General features: G+C 39.6%; 1 protein-coding gene across 4 annotated transcripts in view; it reads left to right on the forward strand.

Moving 5' to 3' along the window:
- The window catches only part of HMG20A (high mobility group 20A), an 89,960-nt gene extending 76,203 nt beyond the window's left edge, over positions 1-13,757 (forward strand). For all 4 annotated transcript variants that reach the window (XM_037046967.1, XM_037046966.1, XM_037046968.1 and 1 more), the window contains 4 exons: positions 6,373-6,448; positions 7,586-7,801; positions 8,683-8,825; positions 12,361-13,757. In XM_037046967.1, coding sequence (XP_036902862.1) covers positions 6,373-6,448; positions 7,586-7,801; positions 8,683-8,819 — 429 coding nt within the window. In that variant the 3' untranslated portion in view covers positions 8,820-8,825; positions 12,361-13,757. The remainder of the gene's footprint in view (positions 1-6,372; positions 6,449-7,585; positions 7,802-8,682; positions 8,826-12,360) is intronic.
- The last annotated feature ends 5,006 nt before the right edge of the window (positions 13,758-18,763 follow it).

Raw genomic sequence — 18,763 nt, forward strand, 5'->3', positions numbered from 1 at the left:
CCCAGAAATGGGATCTCTGTGTCTCATGATAGTTCTATTTTTAATTTTTTCAAGAACTTCCATACTGTTTCCACAGTGGCTGCACAAATTTGCAAAACCACCAACAGTGCACTAGTGACCCCTTTGCTCTGCAGCCTCGCCAAGGCTTGTTGTTTGTTGATCTATGGATAATAGACAATCTGTCAGGTGTGAGGTGATGTTTCATTGTAGTTTTAACTTGCATTTCTATAATGACTGGTGGCATTGAACATCTTTTCATATGTTTATTGGCCATCTGTATGCCCTCTTTGAAGAAATGTCTATTCAAGTCCTCTGTCAAATTTTTAACTGGTTGGTTTATTTGGGGGGGGCGGTTTATTGGACAGGTGGGGTTGGTGTTAAGTTGCGTAGATTCTTTATAAATTTGGATATTAACCTCTTATCAGATGTGTCATTGGTGAATATCTTCTTCCAGTTGGTAGGTTCTCTTTCGTTTGTTAATGGTTTGCTTTGCTGTACAAAATCTTTTTAGTTTGATGTAGTCCCATTTTTTTTATGTTTTTTCTATTGCCCAAAATGACATACCCAAAAAAGGATATTACTAAGAGCAGTGTTAGAGAATTTACTGCCTATATTTTCTTATAGGAGTTTAATGGTTTCAGGTCTTATGCTTAAGTCTTTAATCTACCTTGAGTTTATTCTTGTATATGGTGTAAGAAAGTATTGTAGTTGCAGTCTTTTGCATGTTTATGTCCAGTTTTCCTGATACTATATATTGACTACACTGTCTTTACCCCACTGTATATTTTGCCTCCTTTATCATAGATTAACTAACCATATAAGCATGGATTTATTTCTGGGCTCTCTATTTGTTCCTTTGATCTGTTTATTTTATGCCAGTACCAGGCTGTTTTGATTATTATAGCCTTGTAGTATAGCTTGATATCTGGTAGCGTGGTACCTCCAGCTTGGTTCTTTCTCAAAATTGCTGTGGCTATTTGGATTTTTTTGTGGTTCCATAAAAATGTTAGGATTGTTTGTTTTAGTATGCAAAAAAAATACCATTGGTATTTCTTCGGTAAGGATGGCATTGAATCTATAGATTGCTTTAGGTAGTATGGACATTTTAACAATGTTAATTCTTTTTATCCATGAGCATGGTGTATGCTTCCATTTATTTGTGTCATCTTCAGTTTCTTTCTTCAATGTCCTGTAGTTTTCCAAATAGAGTTTTTTTATCTCCTGGGTTAAATTTATTCTTGGGTATTTTTTATGCCATTATAAATGGGATTGTTTACTCAATTTCTCTTTCTGGTAGTAGTTCATTATTGATGTATAAAAATGCAACCAATTTCTGAATATTTATTTTGTATACTACTCTGATGAATTCATTTATTAGTTCAAAGAGTTTTTGGCGGAGTCATACAGGATTCTCTATATATGATACCATGACATTTACAGATAATGACAGTTTTATTTCTTCCTTTCCAATTTGTATGCATTTTATTTCTTTTTATTCTGGTTGCTATACCAACACTATGTTGAATGGAAGTGGTAAAAGTGGACATCCATCTCTTGTTACTGATCTGAAGGGAAATACATTAAGTCTTTCACTGTTGAGTTTGATGTCACCTATGAATTAGTCATATATGGCTTTTATCATAAGTGAATGGTGGATTTTTGTCAACTGCTCTTTAAGGATCTATTGATATGATTTTATGATTTTTACTCTTCATTTTGTTTGTGTATCATGTTAATTGATTTCTAGATATTGAAACAATCTTGCATCCCAGGCATAAATACTACTAGATCCTGGTGTTGTATCTTTTTAATGTATTGCTGAATCCTGTTTGCTAATATTTTGTTGAGGATTTTGTGTCTATGTTCGTCAGGGATATCAGCCTATAAATTTTTTTTAATATCTTTGTCTTGTTTTGAAGTCCAGATGATGCTGGCCCCTCATAAAATGAGGTTAGGAATGGTAGGTGTTAATACCTTTGAATGTTTGGTAAAATATACCTGTGAGGCCATCTGTCCCAGGACATTTTTATTTGTTTTAAGTTTTTGGATTACTGATTATATTTTGTTAGTAGTTACCGGTCTATTCAGATTTTCTGTTTCTTCTTAAACCAGTCTTGGAAGATTGGATGTTTCTAGGTTTTAATCCATTTCTTTCTGGCTGTCCAATTTGATGGCATGTAACTATTCATAGTATTCACTTACCATTTTTTGCATTTCTGTGGTGTCAGTTGTCATTTTTTTCTCTTTCATTCATGATTGTATTTATTTGGGCTATTACTATTTTTCTTTATGAGTCAACTAAAAGTTTATTAATTTTGTTTGTATTTTCTAAGAACCAGATCTTGGTTTCATTAATCTTTTTGTTGCTTTTTTAAGACTCTATTTTGTTTATTTCTACTCTGATCTTTATTATTTCCTGTTCCTCTACTCAGTATTGTCTGTGTTTGTTGTTTCATTTCTAGTTTATTTAGGTATATTAGGTATAAGATCAGATTATTTATTTGAGATTTTTCTTCTTTTTGAAGTAGGCCTATATTGCTGTGAATTTTCCTCTTAGAGCTTCTTTGGCTGTGTCCCAGAGATTTTGGAGTTGTTGTATTGTTTTTATTTGTATCAAGGAATCATTTGATATCTTTTTGGATCTCATTGTTAACTCATTTACTATTAAGTAGTATGTTATTTAGCTTCCATGTGTTTGTGTGTTTATTAGTTGTCTTTTTGTAACTGATTTTTAGTTCATGGCACTGTGATCAGAGAAGATATGATTTCAGTCTTCTTAAATTTACTGAGACTTGTTTTGTGATTTAATGTGTTCTGTCAAGGAAAATGTTCCATGTTCACTTGAAAAGAATGTATATTCTGCTGCTTTGGGTTGAAAAGTTCTACAAATATCAGTTAAATCTATCTGGTCTGTCATTTAAGGCTGGTGTGTTCTTGTTGATTTCCTATCTGGGTGATCTATCCACTGATATCAGTGGATAGTTAAAGTCTCCTGCCATGATTGTATTACTGCCGATCTCTTTTTCTGTCTATCAGTATTGATTTATATATTAAGTCCTCCTACATTAGGTGCTTAAGTATTTACAAGGGTTATATCCTCTTTTTTGATTGATCCTTTTATCAGCATTTAATGTCTTTCTTGGTCTCTTGTTATAGCATTGGTTTTCAAGTCTATTTTGTTTGACTTAAGTATTACTACTCCAGTTCTTCTTCTTTTTTTTTTAAATTATCATTTGCATGAAAGAAATATATTTTTCTTTCCCTTTAGGTCTATGCATGTCTTTCTATCTGATGTGGGTCACTTGTAGGCATATGTTGGGTCTTGTTTTCTTAGCCATTCAGCCACCCTATGTCTTTTAGTTGAAGCATGTAGGCCATTTACTTTTAAAGTAATTATTGATAGGTGTGTGCAAGGTCTGTCCAGAAGGTATCCAGCCATGTAATAGGAAAAACAGAGACATTTATTGAAGGTACAAGATACAAGAAACATTGTACATAGGACAGTGACACCTTAGTCCCCTTCAAAGGAGGCACCTTGAGATCTCACCAGTCACCAGTCACCATCAGTTATCCTGTCATATTTTCCTGAATCTCATCAATGGTCTGAAATCTCTTCCATTTCAAAGGTGATTTTAGTTTTGGGAAAAGCTAGAAGTCACAGGGGTCCAAATCTGGGCTGTAGAAGGCTACAGAGGCGATCTGATGTTTTGCCAAAACACTCTGCACGAGACATGATGTATCAGTGGGCGCGTTGTTGTGATAAAGCTGCCAGTCATTAGTTTCCCATAGCTGAGCCTTCTGAATAATCCAAATTGTTTCTGTGGAGGAATATTCAAGCTTAACCCAAAATTTGATGCAGATTCATTGCTCTACTCACCCAGTCATTTTGAATGCAACAGCCGCACAGTACACATGCTCACTCAACAGCATCTCCCACCCCCACTGACTAGTACAGTGAAGTCATCACTGTTCACACATGCACATTCCAGTCCACTCTCCTTGGCTGCCAGGTTACATCAGTGTTGCACAAACCTTTCTTGTTATAGTAACAGTGGCAAGACTTTTTCCTGACCTTGTAGTTTGCCATTTTTAATTATATTTTATTGTTTATGCTTTGGCAGTTGTCCCAGTTTTACCTGCTTTGCCGCCTTCTCAGCAACTCCCACTCCCTCAGGCAAGCCACACACCATTGGCCATGTCTGTGGGTCGTGCATATATGTTCTTTGGCTACTCTGTTCCCTATGCTGTACCTTACATTCCCATGACTATTCTGTAACTACCAATTGTACTTGTTAATACCTTCACCTTTTTCACCCATCCTCCCAGCCCAGCCCTTCTCATCTGGCAGTCTTGAAAACATTCTCTGTGTCTATGATTCTGTTTCTGTTCTACTTGTTTGTTTACTTTGTTTTTTGGAGTCAATTGTTGATAGATACGTTTTATTGCCATTTTATTGTTCCTATTTTTTATCTTCTTCTTAAAGAAGACCTTTTAACATTTCAAATGATTGTATCTCTTTAAGTTTTCAATCCTTTGCTTTCTTCTTCCTTTGATATTCCTGTGCTGCTTATGTCATTACACTTGATGTTGTCCCGGTGTTCCCTTAAACTATCCTCCTCTTATTTTATTGCTGTTGTTCTGATTGGGTGTTTTCTGCCATCTCGTCTTTTAAATTGCTGATTTGAACTTCTGCTGCATCTAATCTGTTTTTTTCTATCTAATATATTCTTCATTTCTGACTGGATCTTTTTTATGGTTTGTATCTCTTTGTAATTTCTCACTGAATTCACCTATTTTTACCTAAGTTCAGTGAGCATCTTTACAACCAGTGTTTTGAACTCTGTATCTAGTAGATTGCTTTTTTCTATTTGTTTTGTTTTGTTCTCTTTTTTTTGGAGATTTGTCCTGTTCTTTCATTTGGGACATGTTTCTTTTTCTTCTCATTTTGACTACCTCCTTGTGTTGGCTTCTATGTATTAGGTAGATGTGTTGTGTCTTTCAGCCTTGGCAATGTGGCCTTTTTGTAACCGTTGCCCTGTGGGGCCCAGCAGTGCAATCTCCCTGTTCACCTAAGTTTGGTGCTCCAGGAGTGTTCCTTATGTGAGTTGTGTGTGCCATCCTGTTGTATTTGAGCACATCAGTGATTGGTATTGACCCTTACTTAGCCTGACTGGCTATCAGGACTGACCCTGACTGTAGCAGATGAGCTTGTTATGCAAGGTTGACCTCTTGGAGTGAGATTTGCTGTAGCAGGGCTCTGGTGCCTGCTTGTCCACTCTTTGGTTGTGTCATTTTTGGAGCTAATTGAGGTGGTGCTCTGGTATGGTCTGAGGCCAGCTGCTAGGTTTGTTGGTTTTAGAGGGAAGGTAGAGCTCTTGAGAGGGAGGTAGAGCTCACCTCCAGTGCAATCCCAGGTGAGCTCTACCCCCTATGTCTGGCCTGGAGCTACCTGGTAGGAACTACAAAGTGATCTGAGGTTGATAGCTTCCTATACTGGACAAGGAAATGCCTAGGAGAGGCCACACTACAAACTGAGGCTGACTGCCACTAGTGCCAAGCTGGGAGCCACTTAGCATAGGGACAGGGCATGCTGAGGCCAGCTGATGCTTATTTGGGGTTTTGGACCTTTCAGAGACTTTTAGGGAAGTCCACAGCACTGGCCAAGACCAGCCACAAATGAGGGACACCCGCTGTAAGGGGTTTGGGCCTCTATGCTATTTGCGTGGTGTGGGTTCTCAGATAATCCCTCAGGTACGGTGAGTTTGGCGGATATTCAGATTTAGTACCTGCCAGCATCTGGATACCAAGTGCTCAGCAAAGGAACAGTGGCTTCTGCCAGCACTTCTGTGTGGGAGAAAGCTGCCTCACTAGTTGTTGCCCTGAAGCCAGACAATTCAGTTCCTCCCGAGATTTCCCTGGCACTTTTGGGGCTTCTGCCCCAGCACTGGAGCTTAGAGTAAGTGATTTTGATTAAATCCATGTGCAGGTTCCTTAAGAGGAACACCTGGGACTCCAGAAATCTCCATCTGTCTCCAGCACTAGAGACCAGGGCTGGGGTGCCAATTGTGGGGCTAGGACCCCTCAATCTATAAAGAGGACCTCCAAATCCAAGATAATCCCTCCCAATTCTTAACTGCCACACATGGGTGTGGAACTTGCCTATTACATGTCTCCGCCCCTCCTACCAGGCTTGAGGTGCCACCTTCTTTATATTCTTATAGTTCTTCTGTTCAGTTAGTCTTCAGGTAGTTCTCAAGGGTGGTTACTCTGTAATTTAGCTGTAATTTTTATGTGCTCATAGGAGAAGGGAAGCATAGTATTTATGTATTTCACCATCTTGACTGAAATTGTTTTGTTATTCTTGATTCACAGAAAGAAACAGAGGTAAAGGAACGATCTGTTTTTGACATCCCTATATTCACAGAGGAATTCCTGAACCACAGCAAAGGTGATTACTGAAGTATCTTTATGTGCTCCTCTGGTCTGTGATAGGGAATTTTGTTCTCAGGAGGAATTCATTGCTCAAAAGCAGTGGTATTGGTATTCTAGATTCTAGGACTGGTCTGGAAGGAAAAAGTTGCTTGTATTTTACTCTCTGGTGAAGATACCTTCTCAAAGACCAGTAAAGGAAAGCTAGGCCAGTATTGTCAGAACAGCTTTAGTCTCTGGATCAAAGCAAATAAATGTGCATCACTAATTCTGTTGCTTTCGGACTATTAGCCTGGAGCCCTTTGTGCAGCTGAAAGCTCACATTGGGTGTCCTAAATATAAAATAAACGAGAGCAAAATTTAACATCATTGTAGTAAAGATGGGAAACCAAAGCTGTGCTTGCCCATTCTCCCAGTGTTCTCCTGTGAAACCCCTCAGGCTTTTAAATGTATAGTTTAAAAGAACAAACAGCCTGGCTGGTGGAGCTTGGTGGAGCACAGGCCTGTGGACCAAAGGGTCACAGGTTGGATTCCCAGTCAGGGCACATGCCTGGGTTGCAGGCCAGGTTCCCAGTAGGGGGTGCAGGAGAGGCAACCACATATTGATGTTTCTCTGTCTCTTCTTCCATTCTCCTCTCTCTAAAAATAAATAAATAAAATCTTTTTTTTTTTTAAAGAATAAATAGCCCTAACTGTTGGGGCTCGGTTGGTTGGACATCTTCCCACAAAGCAAAAGGTTGCCAGTCACACTCCTCCTGGTTGGCACATGCCTGAGTTGTAGGTTCAGTCCCTGTCAGGGCTCCTGGAAGAGGCAACTGATGGATGTTTCTCTCCCTCTTTTTCTCCCTCCCTCCCTCCCTCCCTTCCAATAGATAGATAGATAGATAGATAGATAGATTCTTTAAAGGAACAAACAAACAAAAATACTGGGAATTGAAACTGTTCCTTGCAAACTTCAGTATAGACTGTGACCAGTTTTAAGAATTAAAATAGCTCTGGGGAGCCAGGCATGTCATAGTTGGAATTGCTATCTGGAAGGCAATAATGAGAATAGAGAGATCTAAGCTAAATGTTCTTGGAAAAGTCACTGGGCCTCCTCCAAGAGGAGTGTTCCATGTGTTCTGTGTGTATCTGGTTGCGGGGCGGACATCCTCAGCTCGGGAGGCAGAGCTCCGCCAGCTTCGCAAATCCAACATGGAGTTTGAAGAGAGGAATGCAGCCCTGCAGAAGCACGTGGAGAGCATGCGCACCGCAGTGGAGAAGCTGGAGGTGGACGTGATCCAGGAGCGCAGCCGCAACACTGTCTTACAGCAGCACCTGGAGACCCTGCGGCAGGTGCTGACCAGCAGCTTTGCCAGCATGCCGTTGCCTGGTAATGCCATCCTTACCTGAGCACTTCACAAAGCGCGAGGTCCTATGTATGTTGGTATTGGTGTGGAGGCTGAAGTTTCCCCTAAGAGGAAAATCAACAAAATAAGAGGTTTTCCCCCTCTGGGTTTTTCTGTGGGTCATTGTATTTAATAATTACCTGAAATCTTAGGTTCTCTGGTCATTTAAATTTTTTCCAATTATATTTTAATATCATGTACTTTCTTATTAGGCTTAATTTGATATTCAGAGCAGTGGAAACAAAGCAATAATAAATCCTGACTTAGAGCACTTTTCTTGTGTGTATTTGCTGGGTTTGTAATTTTGTTTTAATGAGAAGGGAGAAGAAAATAAACACTAGTATTTCTTATATATTATTTCTTGATGAGGTAAGTCACAGAAGAAAACTGGGAAAGTCTCTTAACTTTTTGTTATATGCAGCTAATCATACATACTATACAACATTTATATGTTTATGTAGGGATGTCCAATGTTTTGGCATCTCTGGGCCACACTGAAAGAAGAAGAGTTGTCCTGGGCCAATACACAAACAGTAACGAAAGCTGATGAATAAAAAGAAAGTTTTAAGTAAATTTATAATTTTGTTTGGGGCCGCATTCATAGCCATCCTGGCCACATGCAGCTCACCAGCCATGGGTTGCACACCCCTGATAGAGATGTAGGTTTCATTTCTTTGAGATCTAAAATGTCTCTCCTCTGATACTGAAATTTTCTCTGTGGACCAGACCGTATTGGAGGCATATGAATTCACTTAACTGTAGATTCTTCTCTTTTTTTCTTTCTTTTGTTATGGATTCACTTAACTGTGTTATGAGCAAACCAAATGGGAAGGATTTTCTTAATTTTTCTTCTTACCTCACTCAGGAAGTGGAGAGACACCTACACTGGACACCATTGACTCATATATGAACAGACTGCATAGTATTATTTTAGCTAATCCCCAAGACAATGAAAACTTCATAGCTACAGTTCGAGAAGTTGTGAACAGGCTTGATCGTTAAGGAATGGTGAGTACTCACTGATACAATACTATGAGGGGGGGAACCTAAAAGAACCAGGAATGTATTTATAAAAAATTATGTATTGATTTTTACATATTTAAACTTCAGTCACCTTCAAAGTACTCTCCATTTGATACAATACATCTATCAAGACATTTTTTCCACTCCTCAAAACAGTTTTTGAACTCGATTTTGATGCCTTTTAGCGCTTCTGCCATTTTTTGTTTCACCTCTTCCCCATTGGCAAAATATCCCTTTAAGGACTTTTTTTGTGCAGGGAACCAAAAAAAAGTCAATCAGGGTGAGATCAGGTGATTAGGGAGGGTAGGGCACAGTGGTCTTGCCACAGTGGTCAAAAACTGCTGAACACATTGTGGGCAGGTGCACTTGTAAATCAGTCATCATGAAATGGGCAAATGCATTGAAAGAGCCTCCAAAAAAAATTCACTGAAGCTGAATGCAGCCTCTCAGAACAACACCAGCTGGTGCACTGGGGTTCCTAGAACACTCACCTAGCAGGGGAATCTTGTACCACAAGAGGCCCACCCTCCGGAAGATAATTCCAGTTTTTAGGGGGTCTTCCCTTATATATGCCAGCACAACTTCAGAAATAAGATTGCATAAGTCTCTGTCAATACTACTAAAACCCTGGAATGGCACTGAATAAATGAATTGGAGACTTGATTAAGATTCCTGTTACATTGTGACTAACTATGGTCAATAATGTTAGAAAACAGAATTAAAATGGTTTTTCTCACATATGTCTCAGGGCGGTTTAATGGAAGGAGCATCATTTTTGTGGTTGGTCCTTGGTTATATTGACACTCATTAGCTGTATACCCAGGTGCTAGTTTCCCAAAGACTTTTGAAATGAGGAACTTTGAAGAAATTACCCCCAAAACAGCACTTAAATGCAATGAAAAAAATAAATATCACTTAATTTTTAAGCTTCCTTTTCCCTGAAAAATATTAGTGATAATTTATGATAATAGAGAGACATTGTATGTGTATGAACCTGCATAAGGAAGAAACTTTTTATTGACTACTGAATATCAGTAACTGTTGTAAGTTAAATCTTAATGTGGACTAATTTTACAGTGAAAGAGTTCCCTGATTAAATGGAAGGAAAAAAAACTCTCAATAAGCAAAAAAGAGAGCACAAGAAAATTAGCTTTTTAAAAATACATTCAACAAATTACTAGTAATATATGCTATGTTCTTTTCTAGGAGGCAAAAAGTACATTTGCAGAAGGTATCTGCCCATGTACTAATAATGGTCAGTCATCCAGTATAATTTCTTAACTAGAACTGGTATTTGCTCATTCAGATTCCCAGAGATATAAAGTACCTTTTAGTATGCATCCCACAAAAGTGACAACCCTTTAGTCTACTGATTAAATTGTTCTGTACCTATAGACATATAAACTGTGGGAATCCTGGGGTTGGACCATACGGTGTGGTGACCATATATGGATACTAAAATAAGAGTGAGCAGCAGGATATGCCCCTTGGAATGGCCAGTCATGGGTTTAAATCTTTTATATATGTGTCCTGCAGGTACCTGTGTGAGCACACGTCATATGCATATTCATATTCTAGCATGATTTGAACCTTGAGCAACATGTATAAAAATAAATAAAACCCAAGATTCTTTATCTAATGAGGCAACATCTGCCAGCAGAGGCAAAAGCAATAGTCTTTATCCTTCTGGCCCTGCCCTCAGATGATAACTGCACAAGGCAATTTTTATACTTTAGCCTCAGCCATGCTCTGATGGAGAAAGGATTACTGTTTTTCTAGTGAGTAGTCGGATGGAAGAGACTGTACTGGACTCCCTGCAGAATAAAGCACGAGCATTAGTGCTGCTGTTTATGAAGGGAACAGCTTGTAAATCCACACCCGGGATTTTGGGGAGCTCGTTATCCATCTCATTTTTACACAATGTTTTCAGTTAGCACTCTTGCGGGCTTGACAAGAGAGCTAGGAGATAGAATGTGGAAGATTGTGAAAAAACACAGTAACTGATAACATGGTGTCACCTCACATAGGGATAGGGCAGTTACTGCAAATTTTGAGCCAAAAGTGGTTTTCCATTTGGAGCATTTTGCAAATAGGATATTCCTAACACTTTACTAATCTTAGGGATAGAAACAGTAGTATCTGCTTTCTGAGGTGTCTTTGATAACCTAGAATGTTACCATAATCCTTTATTTCACACTACAAATATTTTGTCCTTGAAAAAACAGTACCTGAAAATGTGAATCATTTTATTACTATAGATTTTTACAGTGTAGTCATGCAATTATAATTAAGATTGGATATTTCCCCAGATCCTCAAAACTGTCCGACAAAATAAAGATTGTGAGTAATACTAGCTTGACCTCCTTTTACAAATGTGTACAAACAGCTAGGCCCAATATCCTTAGTGTTGGTGGTGCATTTAAGTGCTCTGACATAAGCTTGGCAAAGTTTTCATTGACTATCAGGAGCCAGAGAATGAAGGAAAGCTAATGATCTCCCATTTTAGAGGAGCACATTAGAGCTGGAAGGTACCGTAACTTTTAGAAATTTCAATACACAGTGCCTGTGTAGATGAATACAGAATTTAAGTCTAAAATACATGTATCAAAAGTCTGGTTCAATGGAGTTTCTAAAACATTGCTATAAGGAGGTGGGATTGGGTGTAAGGGGAAAGCTCTAAAAAATTTTAGAATGAGAGCATTAAAGTAAATAGGTAAAAAAAATTACAATCCAAAGACACTGAAATACAGAACAGGCTGACAGGGACCAGAGGAGAGAGGGGAGAGAATTTCGGAGGAAAAGGGGAAGAATTCACAGGAACAAGGATAAAGGACACATGGACAAAAACTAAGGGGGGGGTGGAAATGGGAGGGAGGTGGGGAGCACTGGGGGGGGCGGTGGGCTGGGATGGGAGTTAAAGACAGAAAACTGTACTTGAACAATAATTAAATTTAAGAAATGCTTTAGAAAATTACAATCCAGTAATTAATGTTATAAAATTTTGGTCAGCCAATTAAAAAATTACTCTTATAAGTTTACAGTGAAAGAATTCCCCCAGTTGACATCTATCTTTGTAGGTAACTTGTACCTAGAAAAAAATAGCACTGGGAGGAAGACTTGAGGGTGATTTCATGTTGAGAGGTGACCCTTTTATGTTGCTTGATTTCAGTCGAACCAAATGATGAATATTAGACTGAGGATTGAAAAAAAACTTAAGTGATTGCATTTTGATCAGTGTAACAAAATGTATTGATCGTATGCACATAATACATTCCTGCATATGCAGAGATCCTTAGATTTATACTTGAAGAAAATTGATTTTGATTGGCCATTTATTCTTTGGACTAGAGAACTAATTCTTCTGTCGTCACATTTGTCCCTCGTAGTTGCTTCTCTGTGTTAGTCTGAACGATTTTTCTAAATTTCCATTCTCTCTCTGCCCCCCTCCCCCCTCCTTCCCTTTCCCTCCCTCTTTTCCTCCCTCCCTTCCTCCCTCTTCCCTTCCTTCCCTCTCCTACAGGTCTTAGAGCTCGGAGATGTTCTGTAAATGGCTAGATTTGTGAGGAATGAGAAAGCCATCTGTGGACATTGGAACTGAGTGGAGGCAGAGGAGTACAGATGACTCTGCTTGTGCAGGAACTACCGGCTGTGTGTTAAATGCCTCCACCCCAGGAAGCCATATGAGGAGCAGAAAAAAGAACATAAGAACATGTTAATGAACTTCCTTTGGACTCACCCTTGTGAAGCTTTGAAAGCATGCAACCACTCTCCCGAGTCTTCAGTTTCCTATCGTCTGCTTCTCTGTGTCTGCATATATTCTGCTAACATCTTCTGCAGCAAAAAAAAAAAAGCCTTCTCATTGTTCTACTTCAGATTAGACCTTTTAATCAGTGACACTCTGGTTTTATCTACTTGTCACTTTTTTAATGCATTTGAGGGTTGCATTTTTATTCCCTTTACCCTCACAAAATTACACGTCTCCATTTTCTGACCGCTGGGCATTGTTGATCAACAGGGTTCTGAAAGAGTTTCTCTTATTGGACAGGCCCAGTCTTCTCCTATCTTTGTCCTGCTGTGACTCCAGAGAAAGGGGCTACTTGTTCACAGTGGTCTGTGCAAGATGCTGTTTCCTGTGCCACACAGTGCCTGGTGGCTGTCAGCCATCACTCCAGCCCTTGAGGAGGCTTTGCGAGTGTTGCCCCAAGAAGAATATACCTCCTCAGTACTGCCTGCTGTTTTCTGACATTTGCTCTTGCACACACCCTGCACTCCAACTCCAGCAAGGTTCTTCTGTTCCCATCTGTTGACAATGTCTTGTGGAGCTTTTTTTTTAAGGAGAGAACATTGGTAAATAGGAGAGAACAGGAAAAGTAGTGTCTCATTTGGCATTGGAAAAACACCCTAAAATGTGTAAGTAAAGATTGACCCTGTCTGTTCTAAGCATACTGATTCTTCGATGTGGGTAGGTAGAGGTGTTATCACAGTAGTCTAGTGAACTGACAAAAGGGCACAGAGGAATTCTCGAGTCCTTGTCTTCCTTCTGTAGCCATACTGTAGAATCTGTCAGAAGGACAGGCTTTTTTCTTCCCTCTCAGTAAGTGAATTTTTAAAAAAAAGCAAACAAAGGGGACAGGAATTTCTCACTCTTACCTTACAGTTTGGTTTGGTCTTGATGCTCTACAGCACAAAGCTGACAATTGCAGCTCTGATCTTTGGAACCAAAGCCAGGCATTCTGAGACCGTCGTCCAGGCACCATGCCGCTAAAGCAGGTACTAGTGTGGCCTCTTCACCACATGCTCAGAAGGCAAGGTGCAAGCAGGAAACCCACTGTCACATTGCTGCACCATCCTGTCTTCCCAGCCTCTCCTTACCTGATTGCTTCAATAGCCCAAAGGAAATAAAAGAACAACAAAAAACAGCCTTTTTCTTTTTCTTTCTTCTTCTTTTTTTTTTTGTAGAAAAAGGAAAGGAGAGAGAGGAGGGGGCTGGAAGAGAGACATTGATTCATTGTTCTACTTATTTATGCATTCATTGGTTGATTCTTGTATGTGCTATGACCAGGGATCAAACCTTCAGCTTTGGCCCTCTCTGGACAATGCTCTAGACAACTGAGATACCCAGCCAGGGGAGAAAAAAACAGCCTTTTTAAATGTCTTACATGAACACACTTCAAATTACCATGCACTGAAGCCCACATATCACCACTTGGCAATTTTTAGAATAAGAACCCATCATTAAGTACTGCTGTAAACCTAGAAAACTGTGCTCCTGCTCTTACCTGTCACTGCTGGTCCTGTCACTCTTTTCAGACTCCTTGCCTGCTAAGTTCAATCTGGAACGCACTGTCTATAGCAGCAGGACATCCAAGCCAGTTCTGGAAATTTGTGTCTGCCTTCTGCCAGATACATTCAGGTTTTTCTTCCTGCCTCCTGATGTTTCTGTTTTCTGTTTCTCTCTTATATTAGTTTTATGTGGCTTTGTTAGAGTGCTGTTTACCAGGAAAGGCTGTAACTGAGTCCACAGATCATCATTCTCCTGGTTCTGGATAGGACACCTGACATTGACGTGAAACATCTGCATATTGAGGAATGCATGAGATCTTGAAAGAGCCCACAGTCTGAAATCACTTTCTCATAGTAAGCAGGCTGCTTTTGAAATACTGGCTCTCCGAGTAGCTACACACCTAATTCACTGGTGGTGGGGATTCAGCTGCCACAACACTGTCAGGTCCTGTAATGCAGGTCTATGTTGCCTCCTCTGTGTTCAACCAGGAGGTGGCAAATGAGATTACAGGCTAGCATGATACCTAATTTATGTTTCCCAATAAACCTGTAGGTATTACTGCACTTAACGTTCTTCTCAAGAAATCAGTCGTTGCCTATTCAGTGTTACGGATTTCTTTTTAAAATACAAGGGGCAGCTGAGGAAAGTTGAGACAAAAGTGTTTTCTTTCTAACAAAATCAAAATTTTAGGGAAAAAAAGGTCTATATATGTTTGGAATTGTTGAAATGCCAAGTTTTCTGTACATGTGTTTTTGTCATTAAACTTTTATATTTTTGTGTTTTAAGAAGTCAATATGCTTGCTTGACATCTGCCTTATTAAAACAAAATTTTATGTTGAATCCACCTTATTCAATTTTACTTGCATTGTAAAGAAAAAAGTCCTATGTCTGTTTACCTGAAAGACTTTGTCAGCCCTACATTATCAGGTTGGTTGTGCTTTTAAAAGTAATGTTTATTTTACTAATTGCTTATTCAAAATGTGTCTTAGTCTGTTTGGAAATTCAGCCCTTTAAAGTGTGTTATAACAATACAATGAGTTGTAATTTTAATGTAGTATTCTGGAGACAACTTGAATGAAGTCTGATGTTCTTAAACTCAATGGCTTCAGTCCCCTTGATAAGACAGTCTTCAGTCTTCCTTTGACAAAAGAGGTAAGTTGCCCCTAAGTGCATGCTCTTAAAAATAACCACTGCTTAACCAGTCAAAATCATTTTTAAAGAAAATCTGCCACCTATTGCCACCATGCTTTTAAAATCCTAGGAGTGAAGTAACCATGGCTTCCCAAGCCTTCCTCTGTCCAAGCATCCAGGTGTGTGGCATTAGGCAAGACTTGCTTTGTTCTGATTCTAGTTTTCTCTTCTGACATAACACATGCCTCAGGTATTTTACACTGTTGTTAGGTAAAATCAGGTAACAGAATTGACCATACCTTGGAGGATATGAAGACTTTGTTACATGAATGCCAAGAACTGTTGAGGAAATCGGCAAAAGGTTAAACAAATGTGTCTCAGAAAAGTATTCCAGGCATTGGCAGCCCAAGACAACAGCTCTGCACCACAACCACAGTTACATCTTCAGGTCACCTCGTGGTCCAGAGTGGCCACTTGACCACCACCATCATTTGAAATCACTGGCAGCATGAAGAAGAGGCCAGGGCAAAATGGGCAAACCCAGCTGAGTCAATACATGTTGAACAATTTTCCTGGAAATCACTCAGCACTTCTATAGAACTTCAATGATAACAGCTGGCTATAACAGAGGCCAATGTCATCTTTTCTTGGACATTACTGCCCCCAATAATGGCAGGTTTTAGTCAATAAAGAAGGAAAGAATGATGATAGGCAACTAACAGCTCAATTCATGACTCAAATTTGTGGCCCCATACATGCCCTAAGGGGAGGCATGCTGCATTAGCATGTAACAGCAGGGTGTAGGCAAGGGGGACCCAAATGGGGGTGTGTAATGGGGTCCAGAACTCGGTGTCCAGGAAATACTAGAAAAATAAATATATATAGGATGTCTTCACCCCCAGAGGTCTGAGCTGGGGGATGGGATACATGGAGCAGGGCCATTGAGAGTTGTTTTGCATAGCAACAGTTTTGCAGATAACCTCTAGAATGGTTTGACATACCTATAACCTTTAACTGGTTTCATGGATATGTTAAATAGTTGTGGCCATACTTTGAGCCAGGGGGATGGGGGTGACTTCCACCAAAGATGTAACTAGGAGGCTACTACCCCTGGATACTGTGTCTGCTTGAGAGCTTGGAGATGATTGGCTCCACACCATGGGGCCACGCCTGCCCAGACTTACTGGAAAAATAGGGAATGCTGGCAGGTATAGCTGATTGTGGGAAGAGTCGGAAATGGGGCTGCAGAGAAAGATTGGTGCTGGGATTTAAACCCAAGGACAGCAGTCATGCAGCATCTTTTGGGGACTATGTGGCTTGGGCAGAGAACCACAGACTTCTATTTCTCTTTCTGAGATAGAGTACCCTGGACTGGGCAGAGGAGGAAGAAGGAACTGTGCGTTTGTGGGTATTCTAAAGGACTTTGAGATCTCAATGAAGACATTAAGTTATTACTCTTAAGTTTGTATAACTCTTTAAATAAACAATCCCTTTCCTTTTCACCAATCTCTGACATTGAGAGAGAGGTCTTTCTCTGGCAGCAGGCAAGGTGAACCTAGTATGGGGGGGGGGTACCCCTGGAGCACGAGGGTGATGGGTCCATTTGGTAATAGTATATTGTTCATTGTCCTCCACCCGCCCTCCCCCCCACACACACCGGGTCTGTTCTGTAACAAGCAGGATAATACATTATCTTGCCTTTGTGTCCTGGCCATCTGGGGATGATGATGTATGTATTTGGCACTTTTCCCCCAAACAGTTGAAAACAAGCTTCAGTCTGAGTCAGCATTTCCTATCCCCAACTTAGCTTATCCACAACAGCTACTGGCCAGTCTTTTTTAGTAAAAGTCAGCATAAATAGGTGGTAATATCTCCTCCAGTTCTCTTTTCCTAACTGTTCAACATCTGGTAGATTAAAACAACACCAGGATAATCTTTCCCTAAGGATGGGGAAAGTTATTGCTTGGCAGAAAAGTTGGGAGCAACTTCGTGCCTTCTGAAAGAATTTCCTGCCTTGCAACTGCGAGTTCGTGTCAAGGGCTTTTTTTCCTTTGTTTTATTTACCTTTTGACATTTAGTCTGCACTCAGAAATATACTTTACCCCATCTATAAAAATAAACACTAGCTCACACACAATCTCAGAGAGCAGGATTGAGAGTGAGAAAGATCAGAAGAAAATGTTAAGGTACATCCACTCATTCAGAAGCCATTTTAGTTTAGTTTTATTGAAATGTCTGCCTGGAGGAAAAAACTTTTGCTAGAGGCAGAAATGTAAATCCTCTTAGCCTAGAAAAATGCAGGCAATGGGAAAATTAATAGCAGGGCATATGCAAATTGTCCACATAGGACTTTTGTAAGCCACCAGCAACACTTTAGTGGAAAGATACTTTAGATGTTTAGGTAAGAATATATAAGACAGTATTGTGGTGGTCTCTTGTTTGAGTCTTAAATACCTACCTGACACTAGAGAGTCAGAGTTGTTGACCTGTTTGGCATGGCTCAGTGGGTTGGTCATGGTCCCATAAACTGGAAGGCTGCTGGTTCAATTCCTGGACAGGGCACATACTGGGTTGCAGCCCAGGTCTCCAGTTGGGGGCATGAGAGAGGCAACTGATCGATGTATCTCTTCCTTCACCCCTCTCTCTAAATTAAATAAATAAATAAAGGGTTTTTTAGAAGTTCCTTATCACCACCTCCTGTGTCTCCAATCCACTTTACCATTTGGGACTATGAAACTTCATAAAACATGGTTTCTACCCCCTAGGGTGTTGTTCATAAAACATGGTTTCTACCCCCTAGGGTGTTGATTGTCTAGGGGGGGAAATAGACATGTGCATAAATAGTTGCAACACAGGACAACTTGTATTAAGAGCTTTGATAGAGAAATAATTTTTTGAACGTGAAAGAATTGCTTCAATCTCACCTGATAGCATTAATTTTTCAAAATTGTAAGAGGGTTTGCAATGGGGAATAGATCTGAGTCTTGGGGCATCAGCATCTTCACTAATAAGGGCTTTATCTCAAATTTTAAATGAAATATAAAACTCTAGACTGATAACTATTAGAGTTTTCCTAGTAAAGGCTAAGGTAGCTGGAAGGTAAAAGTAGTTGGATTAATTTTAATTTAGATAAATGTTTTTTCGAAGTGTACTTTTTAATCATGAAATTGGTAAGTTGGTCAAAAACATTTTAAAATTAAAGAAATGATCAGAATATACTACATATAATAAGGCTAAGTTAAATTGTAAAACTTGGGTTTCTGCTTTAGTTCATACACATGTGCTAGATTACAATGTAAAATGGGTTTCTTACAGTGGGATCAAAGTCTAGTCAATGGCTTTCCCCCCACCTCTGAAATGGGATGGAATTGCTGAGTTCTAGCTTGGGCTCTGCACTTTTCTACTTGTGTATCTTTAGGCAAGTTGATTACACCACTCTGTGGCTCAGTTTTCTCATCTGTAAAAAGGATGTTTATAGTTCCTATTGTATAAAGTTTCTATTGTAGAG

The sequence above is a fragment of the Sturnira hondurensis genome, unplaced genomic scaffold (assembly GCF_014824575.4).
Source record: "Sturnira hondurensis isolate 20B ecotype Veracruz unplaced genomic scaffold, ASM1482457v3 Scaffold0005329, whole genome shotgun sequence".
NCBI classification, from domain to species: Eukaryota; Metazoa; Chordata; class Mammalia; order Chiroptera; family Phyllostomidae; genus Sturnira; species Sturnira hondurensis.